General features: G+C 36.0%; 1 protein-coding gene across 1 annotated transcript; it reads left to right on the forward strand.

Moving 5' to 3' along the window:
- Positions 1 to 17,942: 17,942 nt before the first annotated feature.
- Positions 17,943 to 23,410, forward strand: LOC143539154 (putative apyrase 6). The gene is made up of 8 exons (XM_077032555.1): positions 17,943 to 18,561; positions 19,561 to 19,673; positions 19,932 to 20,039; positions 20,288 to 20,342; positions 20,614 to 20,772; positions 20,839 to 20,936; positions 21,843 to 22,039; positions 23,137 to 23,410. Exons 1-8 carry the CDS (start codon positions 17,958 to 17,960, stop codon positions 23,408 to 23,410), a joined length of 1,608 nt encoding a protein of 535 aa, XP_076888670.1. The 5' UTR covers positions 17,943 to 17,957.
- The last annotated feature ends 491 nt before the right edge of the window (positions 23,411 to 23,901 follow it).

Below are 23,901 nucleotides of genomic sequence, written 5' to 3' on the forward strand. Positions count from 1 at the left end.
AGAACGAGGATCCTTGAGTTTGTTGACCCACGGACCCTGGTTGAAGGATGGATGATCCTTGTTGAAGGAACGAGGATCCTTGAGTTTGTTGACCCACGGACCCCTGTTGAATGATAGATGATCCTTCTTGAAGGATCGAGGATCCTTGAGTATGTTGAGCCACGGATCCTGGAGTAGTGAAATCCAACACCCTAGGCATCAAGGGAGTCTGATCCTCCGCTGGCCTCTTTCTTTTCTTGAGATCTTCAATTTCATGTAGGATCCTCTGGTTGGTTTTGTTCTGCTGCTCCATGTATTCCTTAACTTGTGAAAACATAGCAGAAACATCATTGTTAGATTTGACCACTGTAGTGGCAGCAGTGGTTTTTGAACTCTGGAAGACTGGAATTTGTGTCTTGTTTCCAGCCGCGGTGGTCCTTGGTGCTCCCGTAATTGAAGGAGGCATCGGCGGCAAAGTTCTTGGTGAGAGAGAAACCGAGGATGGCATGGTTGATGAAGCAGAGGTTGATTGAGAGGCCATTGATGGTGATATGGGTATGAAAAGTTGAAAATTGATAGGAAATAATCTGGATTATAGCACCAATTGCCCCACGGTGGGCGCCAAATTGTTTTGGATAAAAATCAGTTAAGGATCAAGTATCCAAATCTGTAAAGTGAGGTATAGTTCTATGTTGATAATAACGAATATGTAATAGAAATCTTGATGTACACAATGATTTGATCACGAGGGAAAAAGCCCTTGTGTTAGTGCACAGAAATTTGACACTGTGGATATGTTATCCTGGCATATGTTTTGGATCAGTTATCCTTAGTGTGTGTTCAAGATCCCGTCAGGATCAAGGATCCACAGTACTTATTATTTACTAACGGTTGTTCTCATGTGTGGTCTTATATTTAGCAGGTATAACGGTTAGAAGACTCAGTCTATCCACTAAATTGCAGTCAAGAAGATATTGACGTGTCTGGATTAATTATCCTTCTGAAGAGTTCCAGAGCTATGTCAGGATCATGGATCCTCGGTATTTGCTGTTATTAACGGTTGTATCTTATATGAAGGCTAATATTTAATAAGTGTAACGGCTAGAAGACCTGGTCTACCACCTATTTCGCAGCCTGAGTGATGGAGCACGTGGTCAAAGTGGCTGTTACAAGTATATTTAAGATAAAGGCGGATTTTTAGGAAAATTAGTTAATAGCATTTATTATTAATAACTCCATTGAGTTATTATCTATTATATATAATTGAGATTATGATCAGTTATAAGACACATGTACTTACACACACACTTAAGCAGAAATAAACACTCTCTCAACACTAGCTTTCATTGTAATCTCGATCATATTCTCCAACACACTTGTAATAGTGTTTTGTTCATTAATAAACTTGACGGTGATAGTTTTCACCGTCCGGGGGGTTTTTTGTGCCGGAGACCGAGATAACCATATACTCATCGACCAAAGGTTACCTTGTTGATCATTGACTAAAGTGCTTCGACCAAAGATTATCTTATTAATCATTGACCGGAGCTATTTTACCAACGATTGCCTTGATAAGTTTTGACCGAAGTAAGACTATCTTGGTTAAGGGCTTTTTCCCTCGTGATCAAACCATTGGGTTCACCGATATCACGCTTATACACTTGTTATTATTGAATTGGCACCTTACCTCACATAACATATTTGGATACTTGATCCTTAGCTGATTTTTGTCCAAAACAATTTGGCGCCCACCGTGGGGCAATTGGTGCTATAATCCAGAAAATACCTTGTCAACATTCAACTTTTCATACCCATATCACCATCACTGGCCTCTCAATCAACCTCTGCTTCATCAACCATGCCATCCTCGGTTTCTCTCTCATTAAGAACTTTTGCCGCCGATGCCTCCTCCAATTACGGGAGCACCAAGGACCACCGCGGCTGGAAACAAGACACGAATTCCAGTCTTCCAGAGGTCAAAAACTACTGCTGCCACTTCGGTGGTCAAATCTAACAATGATGTTTCTGCAATGTTTTCACAGGTTAAGGCATACATGGAGTAGCAGAACAAAACCAACCAGAGGATCCTACATGAAATTGAAGATCTCAAGAAAAGAAAGTGGCCAGCAGAGGATCAGACTCCCTTGATGCCTAGGGTGCTGGATTTCACTACTCCAGGATCCATGGCTCAACATACTCAAGGATCCTCGATCCTTCAGCAAGGATCATCCATCCTTCAACCAGGGTCCGTGGGTCACCAAACTCAAGGATCCTCGTTCTTTCAGCCAAGATCATCTATCCTTTAACAGGGGTCCGTGGATCAACAAACTCAAGGATCCTCGTTCCTTCAACAAGGATCATCCATCTTTCAACCAGGATCCTCTGGGTTGTATCCTCAAGGATCCTTCAGCTCCCAACCTCAAGGATCCTTATGGCAGAATCTAGGATCCTCAGGAATTCACCATCGAAGGTCTTCAGAGGTCCATGAGGGGGACATCATCCCCATGTAGACCATTGCCTCTAGTGGACCTGCTACTGTAGCAGATGCCTCTTATCTTAACTACACTTCTGGGATGCCAACGTTCAACCAACCAAAAGGTAACGCCTATAATCATATATCCTCAGACACTAACCTTGGCTTTATGCAGGATACATGTATCAATCAGGCTATGGCTAGGGAACTTCAGAAGCTTAAGGATATGATATCCAGCGTGCCAGGAGTGGTCCGTCCGATTCCTGAAATACCAGAAGGGAGCCATAAGTTGTCCAGATTTGCTCCACCGATATGCGATGCGGAGATCCCAAAACGCTTTCAAACACCCAACATGAAGGTGTATGATGGGACCACTGATCCGGAAGAGCACGTGGCTCATTATAGGGAAAGGATGGAGATCAATCCAATTCTTGAAAGACTCAAGGAAGCTTGTCTATGCAAGGGTTTCGAATCCACACTAACAAGATCTGCACTTAAATGGTTGCTAAGTCTTTCTCCCTATTCTGTTACATCTTTTTCACATTTAGTTAACTTGTTCAACAGCCAATTTTCTTGTAGTAGGAAATTTGAGAAGTTAACTAGTGATTTATATAGAGTTGTCCAACCTTATGATGAATCCTTAAGGGATTTTGTTACAAGGTTTGGCAGGGAAGCCCTAGAAATACCTAATCTTGATATGGCTACGGCTGTTGAAGCATTCAAGATGGGACTTCAAAGGGGCTCCCCATTTTATGACGATCTTGTGATGACTCCATGCAGGACCTCAGATGAAGTCAGGAACAGGGCGTTAAGATTCATCCAATTAGAAGATGATAAAAGGATCTAGGATCGTCTTGGAGGGCAAACGAAACAAGAATCCCCTGTCAAGAATAAAGGATCCTCATTCAGGAACAATAACTCGAAGCCTTACTCCAAGTTCAACAACCAAAACGTCCGGGCAGTTGAAGAAGGAGATGATTATGAGGACGACCCAAGTATTTCTGACTATTGCTTCTCCGTGGATACTTATGGCTTAATCTGTGCCATGAAGGATCTGGGGGACAAAGCAAGGTGGCCCCGGAAGAACGAGAGGACTACCTCCTTCAAAGACAAATCTAAGTGGTGTGCCTTTCACAAAGATTTTGGCCACATGACGGACGAGTGCATTGGCTTGAGGAGGGAAATTGGATATCTCCTGAGCAAGGGTCACTTCAAAGAACTCTTGGGAAGGAAGAGATCCAAGATCCAAGATTCTGAAGATCTTCCACAAAAAGCAACACCACCACCACCAGAAGCTCACGTGATCAACTTCGTCTCCAGAGAATACGGCATGATTCAAACTTCTTGTCCCGCAGAAGAATTCGAGTTGGATGATGAAAGAAGACCGCTTATACCCACTACTCGAGTGACTGATCAAAGAACTTCTTCGACTCGAGGATCCAGGATCCTCACCAGGATGATCTGGATGTCCGAATTGTGAATTTCATCTCTGGAGGTTCAAACATTTGTGGAACTTCTTTCTCTGCAGCAAGAAGACTTGCCAAAGAAATCAAGATAGATAACGGAGACCGACCAATAGTATCCACCACTATGACGACAGACAAAAGGATCTTCTTCGATGAGGAAGACAAATTAAACATCCAGGATCCTCACCATGACGATTTGATTATTACTTTATTTATCGCTAACCATTATGTACGCAGGATCCTAGTTGACGGTGGGAGCTCGGTCAACATTATCCAGCATGATGTCCTCAAGAAGATGAACATACCAGATTCAGAGATCATCCCTAGAACATCAGTGCTAATCGGTTTCAGTGGTGAAACCAAGAAGACATTGGGGGACATCAACCTCCCAATTTATATTGAAGGGTTAAATTCATACCAAAAATTTTATGTTATAGATAACCTTTCCTGTTGCAATGTTATTTTAGGTAGGCCCTGGCTCCCTGGAATGAAGGCAGTAGCCTCAACTTATCACCAATGCATCAAGCTACCTACTCCTTGGGGAGTTGTGAAGATAGTTGGTGTTAAGGCAGAGGCCAAGAACTATTATTCTTCATCGATGAAGCCAACGACCAAGCAAACTATAGCATAGCAATTACAGCAACATCCTAGGGACATGCTGGAAGCTCGAGAGAAAGACCTTAAAGAAGTATCTTTGGACCCCGAGGATCCAGAGATAAAGGTGTTCCTAGGATCCAGTATCCCTAGCAAGATCGAGGAGGATCTCATATCCTTCTTAGGGCGAAGAAAATCTACCTTTGCCTTCAAGCACTCAGACATGACAGGTATTTCAAAGGAGGTAATTACTCATAAGTTAGTCCTTGATTTGTCAATTAAACCCGTCCATCAGAAGCGAAGAAAATTCGCTCCTGAGAGGAACGCGATCATACAAGAAGAAGTTGAAAAACTTCTTAAGGCCGGTATGATCAGGGAGGTTAAGTATCCTCGATGGTTAGCTAATGTGGTTGTTGTTTCTAAAAAGAATGGAAAGTGGAGGGTGTGTGTCGATTTTACTGATTTAAACAAGGCATGCCCCAAGGATCCTTTCCCATTACCACATATAGATTCCATGGTGGATGCGACGGCAGGACATGAAATGCTTACCTTTATGGATGCTTCTCTGGATTCCAACAAATTCAGATGGAACCATCTGATCAAGAAGATACAGCATTCATGACTCCTACCGGCATATATTGTTATACTGCTATGTCGTTTGGACTAAGAAATGCAGGGGAAACATACCAAAGACTAGTCAACATGATGTTCAAGGATCAGTTGGGCAAGACTATGGAAGTATACATAGACGATATGGTGGTAAAATCAAAGAAAGCTGAGGATCACCTTAGAGACCTCGAGGAAGCATTCAATATCCTCGACCAATATAACATGAAATTGAATCCGTCAAAATGCCACTTTGGTGTTAAGGCTGGAAAGCTTCTGGGATATATGGTGACTAAAAGAGGAATTGAAGCAAGCCCCGAGCAAATTAAAGCCATCCTCAATTTAAAATCTCCTGCAAATGCAAAGGATATCCAAAGTCTCACGGGAAGAATAGCTGCTCTCAATAGGTTCATCTCAAGATCCTCCGAGAAGTTCAAGGACTTCTATAACATCCTTAGGAAGAATAATAAGTTTGAATGGATGGAAAAGCATGAGGCTGCACTTACAGCCTTGAAGGATTACTTATCCTCAGCTCCAGCTCTAATGAAGCCTGTGGATGGAGAATTCTTATATCTGTATTTAGCTGTCTCAGGAAATGCAATAAGTGCCGTTTTGGTAAAGGATGATGAAGTAGTGATATGCAAAATGAAGCTGATCTAGAAGTCCAACAACTTGAAGAAACCAAGGATCCTTGGATCCTCTTCACTGATGGAGCATCCAACATAAGAGGAACAGGATTGGGTATACTACTAAAATCGCCACAGGGGACATAATACCCCAGTCCATTGCATGTGCATTCCAAGCCACCAACAATGAGGCAGAATATGAAGCACTTATCGTAGGTTTACTCTTAGATAAACAGATGAGGATCAGGTATCTTCAAGTTTATATAGACTCTTTACTTATAACTAACCACTTTAACGGTTCTTATACTGTGAAAGGTGAGAATATGATCAAATATTTAGAAATTGTGAAGGAATTGGCAAAATCCTTCGAATTGTTTAGTATAATACAGGTACCAAGGGAAGAGAATGCTGGGGCAGATGCCTTAGCAAACTTAGCATCATCGTTGAAGATCCCGGATAATGTAAAGATACCCATCATTCATATATTGTCTCCGGCAATTGGTGAACAAGAATCCATGAAGATAACAGTGGATTGCACAGGAGAACATACGGATCCTCCATCCTCTTCAAAAGTAGGATCTTGGATCCTTCCAATCAAAAAATTTCTTCAAGATGGAGAGATCCCTGCAGGGGAAAATCCTAAAGCTTTCAGATTAAAGGTATCACAATTCATTATTTTACAAGATATTGTGTATAGAAAATCTCTTGCAGGTCCCTATCTGCAATGCATTGAGGATCCTAAAATACAAGAGGTACTTCAAGACTTCCACGAAGGCGATTGCGGCAACCACACAGGGGGGGAGAGCATTATTCTCCAGGATACTTAGGACTGGATACTTCTGGCCAACAATGAAGAAGGATGCTATGGAATACTCAAAGAAGTGTGATGCTTGCCAAAGGCATGGAAACATTCTTCACCAGCCAGCAGAACCTATGTATCCTATATCCTCTTCATGGCCTTTCATGAAATGGGGAATGGATATTGTAGGCAAGCTTCCAAAGGCACCAGGCGGAAAGGTCTTTATGCTTGCTATGACAGACTACTTCTCTAAATGGATTGAAGCAGAAGCATTCGTGCAAGTCCGAGAAAGGGAAGTTATATCCGTTATTAAACGAAATATTATAACTAGATTTGGTATCCCTTCTGAAATCGTTTGTGACAATGGTTCCCAGTTTATCGGGAAAAGAACCACTAACTTTTGTGACAGTTGGGGCATCAAGATGATCACTTCTACACCAGTTCATCCTCAAGTCAATGGTCAAGCGAAGTCTAGCAACAAAATTATCATCAACAATTTAAAGAAGAAACTAGGGTCCAAGAAGGGAAAATGGGCTGAAGAACTTCCTTATGTTCTCTGGGCAGACAGAACTACACCTAAAAATGCAACAGGCCAAACACCCTTCTCATTGGTGTTTGGATCAGAAGCAGTAATCCCTACAGAGATGGTGGTTCCTACAGCCAGAACGAGCATCCGTGATCCTGAACTCAATAAAGATATTCTCCGTGAAGACTTGGATACTATTGAAGAACTTAGAGACCTAGCCAAAATCAGAATGGCAGCATATCAACAAAGGGTAGATGGGGCATACAACAAATATAAGGATAAGAAGATTTCAAGAAGGAGATCTAGTCTTGAGGAAAGCCTTCCAAAACACAACCAATCCGGCAGATGGGAAACTAGCACCCAAGTGGGAAGGTCCTTATCTGATCGAGTCGGAAGCAGGGAAAGGGGCATATCATTTGCTCACAATGGAGGGCAACAGGTTACCAAGAGCATGGAATGCTATCCATCTCAAGAAGTACTTTTTCTGATCAGGATCAAGTATCCTAAGAGGATCGAATATCCTTAAATGATATAGGATCGTAAAATCGGTAACATCTATCTGATCACTTATCCTTTTCAGATTCTTATTAATTTAAGGATAATATATTTTTAACGTTTGTCTTCTCCAAGTTTTTAAGTAACAATGCAGGCTTCAATAAGAGGATTCAATGTCTAAGAGGTTGGCCACCTCTCCCCCACGCTTAAGGTACATTGCTATTTTCCTTGGCCTAGCCCACGATTTGATATGACCCCCGATGGTCATATCCTCCAAGGTTTAAAGGTTTTCACCTTTCTTATAAATTAGAGTTTCTACACTCTCGCCTGGAGCGCACCTATCCAACGTATACTCCGGGGCAGCGGGACCAGTACACGCTTAGTGGCTGACAATTTCGTTGCTTTCGGCTATATGGAGGATCCTACGATTTATGGTAGACGTACCATACCACCGGTTTATAACGTTTTCACGTTATCTCAAGACAAAGGTTTCTAACATTTTCATGTTAGCTAAGGTTTATAACGTTTTCACGTTATCTCACGTTTGGGCTAAATCCCGGTTTGGGCGAGTCCCCAGTTAACATCCGTATTTGGGCTTGTCCCCAGTTTTTGGGCTTGTCCCCAGTTCACTGGCTTGTCCCCAGATTACACGGGCTTGTCCCCAGTTGTACGGGCTTGTCCCCAGTTTATTTTATGGGCTTGTCCCCGGTTTATTGGGTTTAATCCCATATAATATCATAAGTTATTTGCATCAGGTATCATAAATTAGATTCTGAGGATCACCGAAGGATCAATACTTATGGATTCAAAATCCTTAAATTCAGTTTTATAAGGATTGCAAAAGGATCAATACTAATGGTAAATTAGGTCTAACCAGACCTTACGGTATGATTTCTATTTACCAGTTTACACTTATTTGATTTCAGTTTATATCTTCATAGATATAAGGATTCATTATTCTCAATCTATTTTTATAAGGATTTAAGATCCTGGTTTATTTTTGCAAGGATATTTTATCCTAAAAAAAACTTTTTACTAAAGAGTATTTCTCAAAACTTTCAACAAGTCTAAAGCTATATCAGACATACTTTCAAAATAACAGACAATCAACAAATAGTTAAAAGATACTATTTACTTGCAATTACCAAAAATCTTTAACCCGGATTTCACCATTCAAAAAATGGACCATCCACCCGGGTTACACAGGTGTTACTAGTTGTTCAGGATTTGCAGGAAAAATGGTATACAGCCAGAAGGGAAGTTCCCAAGGAAACTCCATTGATACGTGACAATTATATCCAGCTTGTCAAATCTCATATGTTTTTGCAGGAAGTTTGAATTCAAAGGCAAAATGACAGTTGTGATCTTATCACAACCGCCATTTTAGGGGCAATTGTTAGTGCACAGAAATTTGACACTGTGGATATGTTATCATGGCATATGTTTTGGATCAGTTATCCTTAGCGTGTGTTCTAGATCCCGTCAGGATCAAGGATCCACAGTACTTATTATTTACTAACGGTTGTTCTCATGTGTGGTCTTATATTTAGCAGGTATAACGGTTAGAAGACTCAGTCTATCCACTAAATTGCAGTCAAGAAGATATTGATGTGTCTGGATTAATTATCCTTCTGAAGAGTTTCAGAGCTATGTCAGGATCATGGATCCTCGGTATTTGCTGCTATTAACGGTTGTATCTTATATGAAGGCTAATATTTAATAAGTGTAACGGCTAGAAGACCTGGTCTACCACCTATTTCGCAGCCTGAGTGATGGAGCACGTGGTCAAAGTGGCTGTTACAAGTATATTCAAGATAAAGGCGGATTTTTAGAAAAATTAGTTAATAGCATTTATTATTAATAACTCCATTGAGTTATTATCTATTATATATAATTGAGATTATGATCAGTTATAAGACACATGTACTTACACACACACTTGAGCAGAAATAAACACTCTCTCAACACTAGCTTTCAATGTAATCTCAATCATATTCTCCAACACACTTGTAATCGTGTTTTGTTCATTAATAAACTCGACCAAAGGTTACCTTGTTGATCATTGACTAAAGTGCTTCGACCAAAGATTATCGTATTAATCATTGACCGGAGCTATTTTACCAACGATTGCCTTGATAAGTTTTGACCGAAGTAAGACTATCTTGGTTAAGGGTTTTTTCCCTCGTGATCAAACCATTGTGTTCACCGATATCACGCTTATACACTTGTTATTATCGAATTGGCACCTTACCTCACATAACATATTTGGATACTTGATCCTTAGCTGATTTTTGTCCAAAACACCTTGAATACGATAGTCTTACTTCGGTCAAAACTTATCAAGGTAATCTTTGATAAAATAACTTCGGTCAAGGATTAATAAGATAATCTTTGGTCGAATTACTTTAGTCAATGATCAACAAGGTAACCTTTGGTCGATAAGTATATGATTATCGTGGTCTCCGGCACAAAAAACTCTCGGATGGTGAAAACTATCACCGTCGATTATATTGATAATAAAAGGTGGTTACAAGTGTTGTGGAGTATATGATCGAGATTACAAAGTAAGCTAGTGTGTAGAGAGAATGTTTGCTTGTGCTCTAGTGTGTGTGTTCGTACATGTGTTTTACCTAGCTGATCATATCTTCATTATATACAAGAAAAGAATAACAAATATCCCTAATTTAAGCCGCCAATAAAGCCATTCTTTAATTGTGATTGTTTCATTCATTATCCACGCGGTATATTAATTAGATTGCGAGATTATAGCTTTGACTTGGTCATTAGCCGTTATACCTGCCAAAAATATCAACATAACAAAGGAAAATCGTTAATAAGCAATAAGTACTGAGGATCACTGATCCTGACGTAGCTCTAGAACTCTTCAGAAGGATAATTGATCCAGACACGTCAATATCTTCTTGACTGCAAGTTAGTGGATAGACTGAGTCTTCTAACCGTTATACCTGCTAAATATAAGACTACACATGAGAACAACCGTTAATAAATAATAAGTACTGTGGATCCTTGATCCTGACGGGATCTGGAACACACGCTAAGGATAACTGATCCAAAACATATGTCAGGATAACATATCCACAGTGTCAAATTTCTGTGCACTAACAAGTTTATAATAATAATTACTAGTATCCAAAATAGGATATCAAAGAATGATTAAAAGTTAAATACAAATAAAACATAACAAGTACGGATAAGATAGGAAAACGCGTTCCTATCCCTAATATAACCTCGTACAGACGTTCGATCGTCAATCTAGCGAAGAATCCGTTCAGCTTCGACCCGGTAAAGGTAAAGGCTATATGGGAACATCTTTTCTCCTAATCCCTATATTTAGTGATGAGAGCTCACACCAAACAGCAATGGAGGAAGATTCAAATTCGTTTGATTCTAACATCCCACTAGCTCGGATTATTCCAAACCAGAAAACGTATGAAGACGTGTCAAGTAGATCCAAGGAAACAATGGTGTCAAAAGAAAAGGAAGCAATATCCAGAAGAAGTGTTCAATGGAGAAATGGATACTAAGGAAGTGCGAAAAGAAGATGAGAAAGGAGAAAACGCTAAGAAGGACGACAAGATCAAGAAGCTAATTATTCGATGGAAGAAATAAGAATTTTAGGAGCTGTAAACACATAAATACCGTGTAATCTTGTAATAACATAAATAAAAGATATATTTAAATTTCCTCGAAATTAGTAATGTATCTTTTAAAAGAATTATGTCAAGAAAGATTACACAAACTCTCAAGATAATTCTTCCAAGTACATCTGGAAGTAAGAGAGTAATAGCTAACAAATAAAGGAAAGGTCCAGGTGGACAAAGTCTAAAAGATGACTAAACTCAAGACGACGCTACGTGAAATAACTAGCAAGGATTAAATGAAACATGACCTAGAAAAAGAATTATAGAAATTCTTGGGGTCAATTTGTACACAAGGTATGTACTAACTATTTCAAGAATATGCAATGAGAAAGTATTGATGCCTCTCAAGAACCCCATCGACTATCGTCATTAAAATACTTGGAAATAATATAATTATCGATTCAAACGATTATTTCAAAGCAAAGAATAATTAATTAGATTGTGTCATTACGAGATGAACAATCTCAAGAAAGGTTAGAAAGAAATATACTCGAAATGCGACAGACTTAATTAAACATTCTATAAACAAATCAATTGGAATGTCACACTCTTGTAACAAACATTTTATCGTTAACATATAAGTAAGAATTTCATTCATACTAAAATCTATTATGTTCACAGAATGTCGAATCCAAACAATCAAGGGAATGATGATGAAGCTTCAACTCATAGAAGCAACAAGGACATGTCAAAACCTGAACAGGAGATTCCTGCACAGTATCTTGTTCAAATTCAAGAAATGATTCATAAAGCAATGACTCCCTTTGTTGATGCAATGAAAGAAGGGTCACACAAACATAAAATAGAACATTCAAATAAATCATCAAGAACTCATCCGTATAAGAAACCTTCTCATCATGAAGAAAGTGTTCATAGTTCAAACGTTGAAAACAAATTAAGTCATAAATTCAAGAAACAACTAGTAATTCAAGGCAGTACTTTCAAGAACTTCAAGGAATTTGGCCCAAAGGAATTCTATGGCGATAAAGGTGTCATATTAGCTGTACGATGGCTTGAAGAAATCGAGTCCATTGTTATCATCAGTAAATGTACCGAGACCGAAAAGATTCAATACTCCTCTCACTACTTTAGAGGTGAAGCTTTGGAATGGTGGAATACCCTGATCATGTCAAAGGGTAGAGAAACTATGTACCAAATGAAGTGGGAAGAATTCAAAGAACTGGTGTTACGAAAGTTCTCTCCCATGCATGAACTTGATCTTATTCAAACTAAGTTTTTGAACCTCAAGGTGGAAGGCACTAATCTCAGAGAATACAATACTAAGTTTCATGAGTATTGTAGATTGGTACCACATCTGGTAATACCCGAATCCAACAAAGTAACCCGCTACATTTGGGGTTTACCTCGGGAAATTAGAGATATGGTAAGATCTCATTTGCCTCAAACCGCTGATTCAGCCATGGAATTAACCGGTTATCTTAAGAATGGTCTTATTATAAATCAAGAAGAGGATAAGAATAACAAAGGAAAGAAGGAAGAAACCGAAGAAAAGAAAACAAAGAAAAACAACGAAAATGAGGAAGGGTCTTTTAAATATACAAGACCAATCTGCCAAAGTTGTGGCAAAAGACATCATGGGAAATGTTTAAGACCAACTAACTTTCCCAAAAATACTCCATTGATCACATGCAACTTTTGCGATAAAGTCGGTCATTCGGAAGACGATTGAAAAAGGAAAATAGTTGTATGTTTTAGCTGTGGAGAAAACGGACATTCAGCTCAGAATGTCTGAATAAGACAAACAGTTGTATGTTTTAGCCTACGGGCCTTTTTATTTTGGTTCGGCCGAGGTATTTAAATTCTCGGAGACGGCCCTGCGCATAATGGTAGCCCAAAATGTACAAAGGTAGCTTAAAAGGCACTAAGATTGGCCAAAAGGCACAAAGGTTGCCCAAAAGGCATAAATGGAGGCCAAACTGTGTTTTAATTTGGATGTTTGAATTTCCAGTCAACAAAAATCAAACCATAATCACCCTTTCGTGATAAGTTTTTACATCAGTTGACTGACTGGTATCCTTCTTCCGATCAAAGACCCTAAAACATCGGTTTGAAATTCGAATAAACACTTACGTTAAGTGTTTTTAACAAATGTTCACTGAGAGAAAAATAGTCGAAAGGTTGAATTGTTGGCAAAGCTTTTTAAATGTGGGATTTAATTGGCCAATACATAAAAGGAGATTATTTATTTCCAATTTTCCCTCCTTTTATAATTCTTGAGTATTTCAATTAAGATGAGTTAGAACAAGATAATACCAAAGACAGTGTATACTTCTTGCTTGGAGCATGGCAAAATAAACCTAGTAAGAAACTAACGTTGACCCTGATATTATAGCCTAGATTGTGCATTTAGATAACAACATCGTCTCATATTAAGTCATAATTTTGGAACAATGGCTTGCATGTTACATATTGTTGCTACAACATTGAGGTGTTGCTTTGTACTTTGTCACAAGCAACTTGAATGTTGTAATCGAAGCTACTTGACGAACTTAATAGAATAAGACTAACATCTCGTTTTTGAACATCCTAGTAACTTATGGTGGACCCATATTTATTCCTTAAGCTAAGTAATGTTTATGGCATTTAACACATGATTTAAATCACTAAGAATGAGATTAGATGAAAAAATCACCCTCATCAACCATGTCATGATTTCTCATGATATTTGGTTTTAATGGATGAATTTTATAAGTCTCATTTGTCTTTTGTTACATTTTTATTTGCATGATAACAAAAGTTGTGAAAATATATAGTATCATCTAGTTGTATTTTATAAATGTTTCGATCCAAATATTGATAACAAATCATATGAGAGTTTAAGGTAATAGTGACTTTATGTTGGCTATGCAAACCTTATAACTGTCATAATGTAGCTTAAGTATTGATACTAAATTCTGATTAATCTCTAGAATATTTAAGGTATCATAAAGCGTAATTTGAAGACAGTTTATCATGGTTCTAATAACCTTAACATTTAAATTTGTCACTAACCCTCATGTTAGTTATTTGTTGATATCAGTAAAGAAACTTATAGAACTAGACTCAACCAATCATGTGTTGATGGGAATATTAGGATTAGCAGACTTAAATATCATTTATATAACTATCAGTTTTAGCCGATTTTTCTTTTGAAGTATGGATAGTCTTGTAATGCTTATGCCTAATATAATGACATATATTTGCAACGAGACTTCTCCTTAGAGAACTTAAAGCTGGAAGTAATACTTGTATTTTGTCTATGAACCTTAGAACTATCCTCTTTTAGGTTTTAGTAGTAGTGAGTTGAATAGCATCTTATTTCCAGTACCATACATTTCTTTTCTTGTATATATGTTGCTGATCAACACACTCATTTTCCTTTGGTACTTCTGAGTGTTATAGTTGATTCTTAAGGCACCAAATTATACTATTGAAAATTTTAGTATGTAATGTACTATAAAATTGTATTTATTTTCATGTGTGAACCCTTAATTTTGTGGGTCATGAAATTGTACATTATGATGTATTCAGGGATACCATTTAACCTTATAGTTAGAATTTAGAAGGAATGCATGCATCTTATGAGTTATTTTGATTAGTCTTAGGAAAAACTAAATCAAGAATAACTCTAGTGATACCATATATTTAGATAAGTTCTTGATTATCATTATCATAAGAGACATTGTGATTGACTCATCCCATTTGTTATGCTCTAGTTTTTAATAGAATAATTGTTATTAGAGAGAGCAGTATGATAGTTGTATCATGTCTTAAGAGATAATTAAAACTAAGAAGAGCTAAATGTTATTAAAACTCTTTATGAGACAAAATTCAATTGTGTTTTGAGATTAGAGTGGATGATTTAGATGAGATTGTTATTTATAGAAGAATGTTATAGTGAGTAATATTATGGGATATTAAAATAATACAAATTAGAATTTATGATCATTAGATTAATGAAGGATCATTAATGTGAGGATCATTATATTTTATTGAAGATGTGATATGTCTATTATTAACATCAAACTAATAGACTTTATTAAAAGTTCTACTTAAACAAAAAATAAATCACCTTTGGGCAGAATTAAAATTTATTTAAGTATGTGTGCAAAATAATTGTAACACATCACCTTTGGGCAGAAGTGAGACAATTATTTTAATTATGCACATGTTAATTTTGCTGAATAAAAATGTAACACATCACATTTGGGCAGAAGTGAGACATTTTATCAGGTTAGGCAAAAACTAACAAAAGCTTTTAGTTAGACTTGAATGATATGGTAAATATAACTCATCGCCTTTGGGCAGAAGTGATACATCAAAAGTTCATTCAAGTTAAGCATTTATGTTTTGTAAAATTTTATAATATTTAAGTATTTACAAAACATTTTAATGAGTTAATAGCAAAAACTCTCTTGGTAAAATTAAGGATTTCGAGAAATAACGTTTTCGGATGATATGGGTTATTGGTTAATAGGTTTTCGAGTATTATGGGTTTTTGGGTAAAGTAATGAGTTTTTGAAAAATTACCGGGTTTGCGGGAAGAAGATTGGAAAACCATTCCAAAAAAAACCCGTACAAGGCGATATAATTTAAAATCCAAGAACTCTAAAATCCAAAAATTAATATTATCCTAATTAAACTGAAAACACAAAAAAATAATAAAACCCATACAAATAATTCCGTAAACTAGTTGATCCCTAAACAGATTTCGAAAACTAAAAGGATAATAATAAGATTTGGTTCAAATCTTTTAAGGATTAACAATTATATCTATTTCCTATTTTAATGAGATTCAAATCTTTTAAGTAAATACCAAAACTTTTAATTAATTCAAGATTTGAAAAATTATATCCCTAAATTAACTTTAACAGATTTTAATCCAGATTTGAACCAAAATATGTTATAATTTTCAAAAAATTATGATGAACACGAAGAACAACGTTGAAAATTTTAATTATTAAACATATACAAAAAACTGGGATCGAAATCTTTAAACATGATTTTAGCAGTTTTCGAAAATATTAGGGTTTATTAAATATGAATTTTAGCGATTTTAAACAGTTTCATATATTGTTTTCGTAATAAAACATGAAAAAGAAACCGAAAAAATTAGGGATTATCAAGTTTTAGTCCATGTCTTCTGATTCAATTCCAGATTTAGGGAAACATGAAGAACTGATTAATCAACATCACTCTGATGCCACATGTTGATCAATTCTTCATGTAAGCAATAGAAAACATAATAAATATTAAACCTATAAACTTGTTACAGCATGGAGAGTAGTAACCGCATCGGAGAATGATGTAGACGACATAGTTGTCAGCTTGATCGAGTTCCCCTTTAGGATGTATAGTTAAGGATGGTGTTAGGGTTCTTGAGAGGAACCCGGTTTTATGAGAGAGGAGGCACACAAAATTGTTATGTGTGTGTGATTAGGTTATGATGTTAATATTAATCTCTCTATATATACACCCAAGGGGAAACCCTTTATTAGTTGGTAAGGGTAATATGGCCCATCAACAATTACCAAACTAATATATGATAAAGTATAATTAATATTTTGATCTAATATAATATAAATGATAATGATGGCCATATTAATAAATATATAATATATATTTATTCTTACAAACTCTAGCCTCAAGTCTGATACATCAAGCTTGACTAGGCTCGAAATAACTATAGAACTCTTCTATTTGCATACACTTAATAAATATTTTCTCACAATATAACACAATATATATTTGCATACTAAAATACTAGTATCACTATCAGGGGTGTAAACGAGCCAGCCCGCTTGCTAGCTATTTGAGATTGGCTTATAAAAATACTCGAACGCGGCCTAAATAATAAATGAGCCAGAACCCGAGCTTCACTTATCGCGAGCCTAAACAAGTTTACTACTTATACAATTTTTAGCTGACATATTTTATATATTTATTTATTTAATAATATTTTTTTATATATAAAACTATGAAAAACAATTAATTAGTATATATTACGTTATATAAAAATTTACAATTTAAAAAAATCTATACACAAATAATCAAAAATATAAAAATATTCTTTGCGAGTTTGTCAATTCGAATCTCAAGCCTACTCGGGTTTTCGTTCACCATGTATTACGACGGAAAATTCCGCTCTTGTGACGGCACAACGACTATCAAGTGTCAGTCGACGGTATGGTTTTCTGACAACGATCAAGCCAAACGTTTAAATCAACGTAAGCCCGGTTAAAACAATATAAAAAAAACTATGAACTCACATCATGTTATTATTATTATTATTAATATTAACTAATATTATGATATTCAAAAGAAATGGAGTACTGAATAAAACGGTTTAACACATACCAAACCTTCAAATACATTCACCAAATAACTAACATAACCGTTTTCATAACAACCTTTACCGCCTTAAACCACCGTGGGCCGGTTCTCCGTCACCGGAGATCGAGAGAGAACGAACGGCAACATTGCTCCGTCGCCGATCACTCTCTCTCATCTCCACCATCACAAACACACACGGGGCGTAGACGGCTTCTGGGGAACAGGTTCTGCTGTACCCGTACAAATCTCCTTTTAACGGTATATTTATTATTATTATTATTATTATTATTCATGCATACGTAGAAATTTTGCCATCAAACCCGTAGAAAACCCAAACTGGTCGTCTATCCGTCAAAATTTTCGAAACCCGTAGGAAAAAAATATTCCAAACAATTTAAATGCGCAGAAGAACTAAAGCAGCAATGAACACAAAGATGCTTAAGTTCCGACACAACCAGCCGCCTCTCCGGCCGACAAACATGTTCACCACACCTCAAAAGGCACCACAGTTTCAGTTTCATCAGACAAAGCCGAATTTGTTAATAATTGGGCTTCTGACGTCAGCGATCGTGGTGTTTTGTTGCTTTTATTATAGTAATTATGGTAAGGTTGATGAGGGTGTGAAGAAGTATCGAATAGTGATCGATGGAGGGAGTACTGGGAGTCGGGTTCATGTGTTCGAGTACAGGATTGGTAATAATGAAGGTGTTGTGTTTGATTTTGGCGGGAAAGGGGGGTTGAATTCGATGAGAGTGGGGCCGGGGTTGTCGGCGTTTAAGGAAGATGAGGGTGGAGCGGGTGAGTCGGTTATGGAGATGTTGGAGTTTGCGAAGATGAGGGTTCCGGAAGAGGAGTGGGCGCAGACGGAGGTGAGGTTGATGGCGACGGCCGGGTTGAGGTTGTTGGAGGTGAGTGTGCAGGAGAGGATATTGGAGGCGTGTAGGAAGGTTTTGAGGAGGTCTGGGTTCGAGTTTCGGGATGATTGGGCTTCGGTTATTTCAGGTTTGACAGTTTCTGACACTGACATGTTAATATAATGCCGAGTAAAGTTTTGGTTTTGGTTTGGGATTAGCAGGTTTCGTGTCTTAAATAGGTTGATATGTTTAAGACCTGTTTAAATTCGTGTCTAAACAGGTTAAATACATGTTTATATATTTTTAGTTTTTTTTAAAATATAATATATGCCCTACTTAGTGAATGTGATGATATGATTTTATACACTTTTATGGATTTTTATTTCAAACATGTTAAGGATTATATGTTAATTTATGACACAGACTTGTTAACAAAACGCAGAGTTAAACAAGTTTGGGTTTGATTTTAACAGTTTCGTGTCATAAAAAGTCGACACGCTTAAGACCTGTTTAAATTCGTGTCTAAACAGGTTAAAGACATGTTTATATATTTTTAGTTTTTTTTAAATATAATATATGCCCTACTTAGTGAATGTGATGATATGATTATATACACTTTTATGGATTTTTGTTTTGATCATGTTATGGATTATGTGTTAATTTCCGACACGGACCTGTTAGCACGACACAAAGAAAACAAGTTTGGGCTTAACGGTTTCGTGTCATAAATAGGTTGACATGTCTAAGACCTGTTTAAATACGTGTCTAAACAGGTTAAACATCTGTTAACTACATGTTTATATTTTTAAAATATTTTTAGTTAATTAAAAAATATATGCCCTATTTTATGGATGTTATGATTTAATTTTATACTTTTTTTTGTATTTTTGTTTCAATCATGTTAAGGATGTATGTATTATTTAAGATTTTTATGAACTTTTTGGCAACTTTTGTTTCACTACATATGTGATATTTATCATGTCCCTAAACAGGCCGTGTTGTGTAACTTGTTTCTAGACAGGTTCGTGTTTGTGTTTGGAATAGAGGCATGTTAATGTTGTTTATTATTGTTAGTGTTGCGAATACATGTTGCTACATGATGTAAATTTGTCTACTGAAAAATCAACATAATGCGAGTTTTTTTTAGGGTCGGACGAGGGATTATACGCATGGGTTGTGGCTAATTATGCTCTTGGAACTCTTGGAGGCGATCCTCATGAAACAACTGGAATAATTGAACTCGGTGGTGCTTCTGCTCAGGTTTTTGTCATCTATATTCATTTAGATGCTGCAACATATTAAGAAAGAACATATATAACAGTTGTTTAAATGTATTGAAATCCGAAAATGGTTTAAATGTAATTGTAACGTAAATTAAATTTTAGCGGCATGTCCTTTAAGGGCGTCTTAAACCAGTCAAATTACCATTTTGTACATCAAATATGCTTAACAAGTAATATCGAATATAGATATAGATATGCGATTATCACTAAGAACCAATGCATCTAAAACTTTCAGGTAACCTTTTTTTCAAGTGATCCAATACCGCCTGAATATTCAAAGACGATTAAGCTTGGAAACGTCAGTTATAGTCTTTACAGCCACAGCTTGCTCGAGTACGGTCAGGTAAAATTCCAAAATTACCCTTACGACATAACTCTATTTATATTATGTAGACTAAGTTACTTCCCTTTTGATAACAGCATATATAAATATTGTTACCTTTAGACATAATTATAAATTTGTATCACATTATGAAGTTTTATGATGGAATATTATCAATTATGTGACAAAGTTATGTATAAAGTTTTAGACATAACTTGCATTTTTTGTTATTATTATTACTATTATTATTATTATATTTTTTTTTGCAGAATGTTGCATTTGACTTGATTCGTGAGTCAAAGTTGGCAAAAGTTTCAAACCAGGGTATGCGCTTACGCTCTTTGGCTCATATTTTGTTAGTAGACGCATAAAAAAATATAAATGCGTTAATTGTGATTATAGAAACAATATTATTACGATAATAATCTAAATAAATATTTAAAATAAACGATTTAGTATGTTGAATGCATTAAAAATATACTTTCGAGTTTCAACCATTTTAACCTTTTTCCCTTTTAGCCAAACCGACCCATAAGTATGCAAACGGGCTGAAATCGCCACCTTTAGATTTAACTTATTTAAGTTTATGTTACAGAAACTTTTGGTAGCAATGAACCCATGGATCCATGTTCGCCAAAAGGATACGAACACAACTTAATAATAGAGAAACCCGAGCAACCATCTATTTTATGTGCAAGTGGCAACTTCTCTGAATGCAGATCCGCGTCCTTAACGTTATTGCAGAAAGGCAAAGGTACAAGTTTTTTTTTTACCATTAACATATTCTTTTTATATGTTTGTCTTTTTGTTTCGAAAATAGACGAGTGTGCTTATGATCAATGCTACATTGGTTCGACATTTATACCGAAACTCGAAGGAAATTTTTTGGCAACTGAGAATATCTTTTATACATCTAAGGTTATACTGCTTTTCCTCTATATTTATCTAGATGTCAAACGATATGCGGGTTGGATAACGGGACGGGTTGATCAGAAAAACGCATTTTTGGGTCCATGTGTATTAATTTCCTAAACCTTACAAATAGGCCTGTAAACGAAACGTTAGGTGAACTGTTTATGAACCGTTCAGCGGGAAGTTCATTTATTTAATAAATGAACGAACATGAACAGAAATTTGTGTTCGTTTAACTTAACAGGGCTCGAGCTCGACTCGTGAGTAATTTTTTAAGCTCGAGTTCAGCTCGTTTGTTATATACATATATATAACTTTTTTTAAGTATATTTATAATTATAATTTTATAAATATAACATAATATATATTATTTAGCTCTATATATTATTAAATAAAAAAAATTATTTATTCAAATAATAGGCTTGTCTTGCCTTGCTAAACTAATTAAGCTTGGTATGTGGAGCTCAAGCTCATTTAAGCTCGGCTCGATTTTGCGTGTAATAAAAAACGAAAAAAACCGGACCGAACTGAATTTATAGATTTTTTTTATTCTAAATAATTTATATAAATTTAATAAATATGTAACTCAATTATTTTTAGCCAAATGTATAATAATCACTTAGTTAATAATTTACAAAATTATTTACACTCAAATTGATTATTTCCGTCCAACTTTTTGTTCGGCCAAAAATTTTCAAGCTCAAATGGAAAAAACCAAAAAAATCAAAACCGAAAAAACATAAACAAAACGGTTTCAAAAATCCAAAAACCGAAACTTTTTGGTTTGGTTTTAACCCAAAACCGACCCAAACAGACCTCTACGACCCAAACCAACCCGTTTCGCTTAAAAGTTAAAAACTTTGCTTTCAAATTTCTTGATATTTGCTTGTTTGTCCATATGTTTTCTTGTAGTTCTTTGGGTTGTCACCAAAAACATTTCTTTCTGAGCTCACTGCAGCTGGAAAACATTTCTGCCAAGAAGATTGGTCAAAGATGAAGTCAAAGTACCCGAAACATAGCGACAAAGATTTGCGTCGTTACTGCTTTTCTTCGGCGTACATTGTTGCTTTACTTCATGACAGTCTCGGAATTGCATTCGACGATAAAAGGTACATTAAACACCTTTGAATAGTATTACAAAAAATGTCTAAACTCGTTATTGTGTGTTATTGTGAGGGGATAAGTTAATAAGTTACAAAGTTGTAACTTATTAACTTATGGAAAAAGTTATAAGGAGGTAAAATAAGGAATCCCAAACACCCCCTAAACACGTTTGAATAATATTACAAAAAATGTTTAAACTCGTTATTGTGTGGGGATAAGTTAATAAGTTACAAAGTTGTAACTTATTAACTTATGAAAAAAGTTATAAGGAGGTAAAATAAGGAATCCCAAACACCCCCTAAACACCTTTGAATAATATTACAAAAAATGTCTAAACTCGTTATTGTGTGTTATTGTGAGGGGATAAGTTAATAAGTTACAAAGTTGTAACTTATTAACTTATGGAAAAAGTTATAAGGAGGTAAAATAAGGAATCCCAAACACCCCCTAAACACGTTTGAATAATATTACAAAAAATGTTTAAACTCGTTATTGTGTGTTATTGTGTGGGGATAAGTTAATAAGTTACAAAGTTGTAACTTATTAACTTATGAAAAAAGTTACAAGGAGGTAAAATAAGGAATCCCAAACACCCCCTAAACACCTTTGAATAATATTACAAAAAATGTCTAAACTCGTTATTGTGTGTTATTGTGAGGGGATAAGTTAATAAGTTACAAAGTTGTAACTTATTAACTTATGAAAAAAGTTATAAGGAGGTAAAATAAGGAATCCCAAACACCCCCTAAACACGTTTGAATAATATTACAAAAAATGTTTAAACTCGTTATTGTGTTTTATTGTGAGGGGATAAGTTAATAAGTTACAAAGTTGTAACTTATTAACTTATGGAAAAAGTTTTAAGGAGGTAAAATAAGGAATCCCAAACACCCCCTAAACACCTTTGAATAATAATACAAAAAATGTCTAAACTCGTTATTGTGAGGGGGTAAGTTAATAAGTTACAAAGTTGTTACTTATTAACTTATGGAAAAATTTATAAGGAGGTAAAATAAGGAATCTCAAACACCCCCCCAAGCGCGTTTGAATAAATTTACAAAAAAATGTTTAAACTCGTTACATTGTATTATGTCTTAAACAGGATCGCATACGCTAATCAAGCAAATAGCATTCCACTCGATTGGGCATTCGGAGCCTTCATATTACAGATCATGAGTGAACTAAACATCAAACAAACAATCCCGACAAGCACTACGCTTAATGAACATTCGTCAATACTAGGTGGCGTGTTTTTCGTCATTTTTATGTTGTTTACAATATATTGTGTGTCAAAATGGAGGAAGCCTAATGTAAAGACGATATTCGATCTAGAAAAAGGAAAGTATATATTTACACGAATCGCTAGACACTCATAGGGGTCGGTTTGCTTGGTTGGATGGACAGCTGGAATGGAATGAACAAGGTAATGTTTTGGTGATTACATTACATGTGTTTGATTGGCTTCGTGATTTCCGTTTGATGAGTTGAATGATGATACAAATGATATCAAGGAGACGGGTTTACTGACAGCATAGCGGGAGTGATTTGGGGTTGATCGTACGCAGTGGGAAACCGATGTACTTTAGCATTTTTATTGTCGATTGTTTCTTCGGCTAGATGTGTACATAGGGTGCTTAATTTCGTGTTCTAATGTACAAGTACATGGTATCATTAAAAGCGTGTTGTTTCGTTTATAAATACCTAAAAATCTTTTTTAGGACAAGAACTATGCGCTTATACAACCTGCTTGTAAGATAAAGTGAGAGAGACACTGGTACTACTACATAAATATTTTATGTATCATAAGAACAATAATTACCATTTATTGTCATTCTCGTAGTTTTCTACATAAAGTTACATTCATATA

Source organism: Bidens hawaiensis, unplaced genomic scaffold, assembly GCF_021521415.1.
Source record: "Bidens hawaiensis isolate Kalapana, Puna unplaced genomic scaffold, B.hawaiensis_p1.1 tig00011819_1, whole genome shotgun sequence".
Lineage (NCBI taxonomy): Eukaryota > Viridiplantae > Streptophyta > Magnoliopsida > Asterales > Asteraceae > Bidens > Bidens hawaiensis.

Bases quoted from the DNA above. Each gene is read 5' to 3' on its own strand.
- LOC143539154 (XM_077032555.1), top strand. From the start codon at position 17,958: ATGCGCAGAAGAACTAAAGCAGCAATGAACACAAAGATGCTTAAGTTC. The intron at 19,674-19,931 runs GTTTTTGTCATC...TAAAACTTTCAG, and splicing joins TCGGTGGTGCTTCTGCTCAG to GTAACCTTTTTTTCAAGTGA. The intron at 22,040-23,136 runs GTACATTAAACA...TGTCTTAAACAG, and splicing joins ATTGCATTCGACGATAAAAG to GATCGCATACGCTAATCAAG.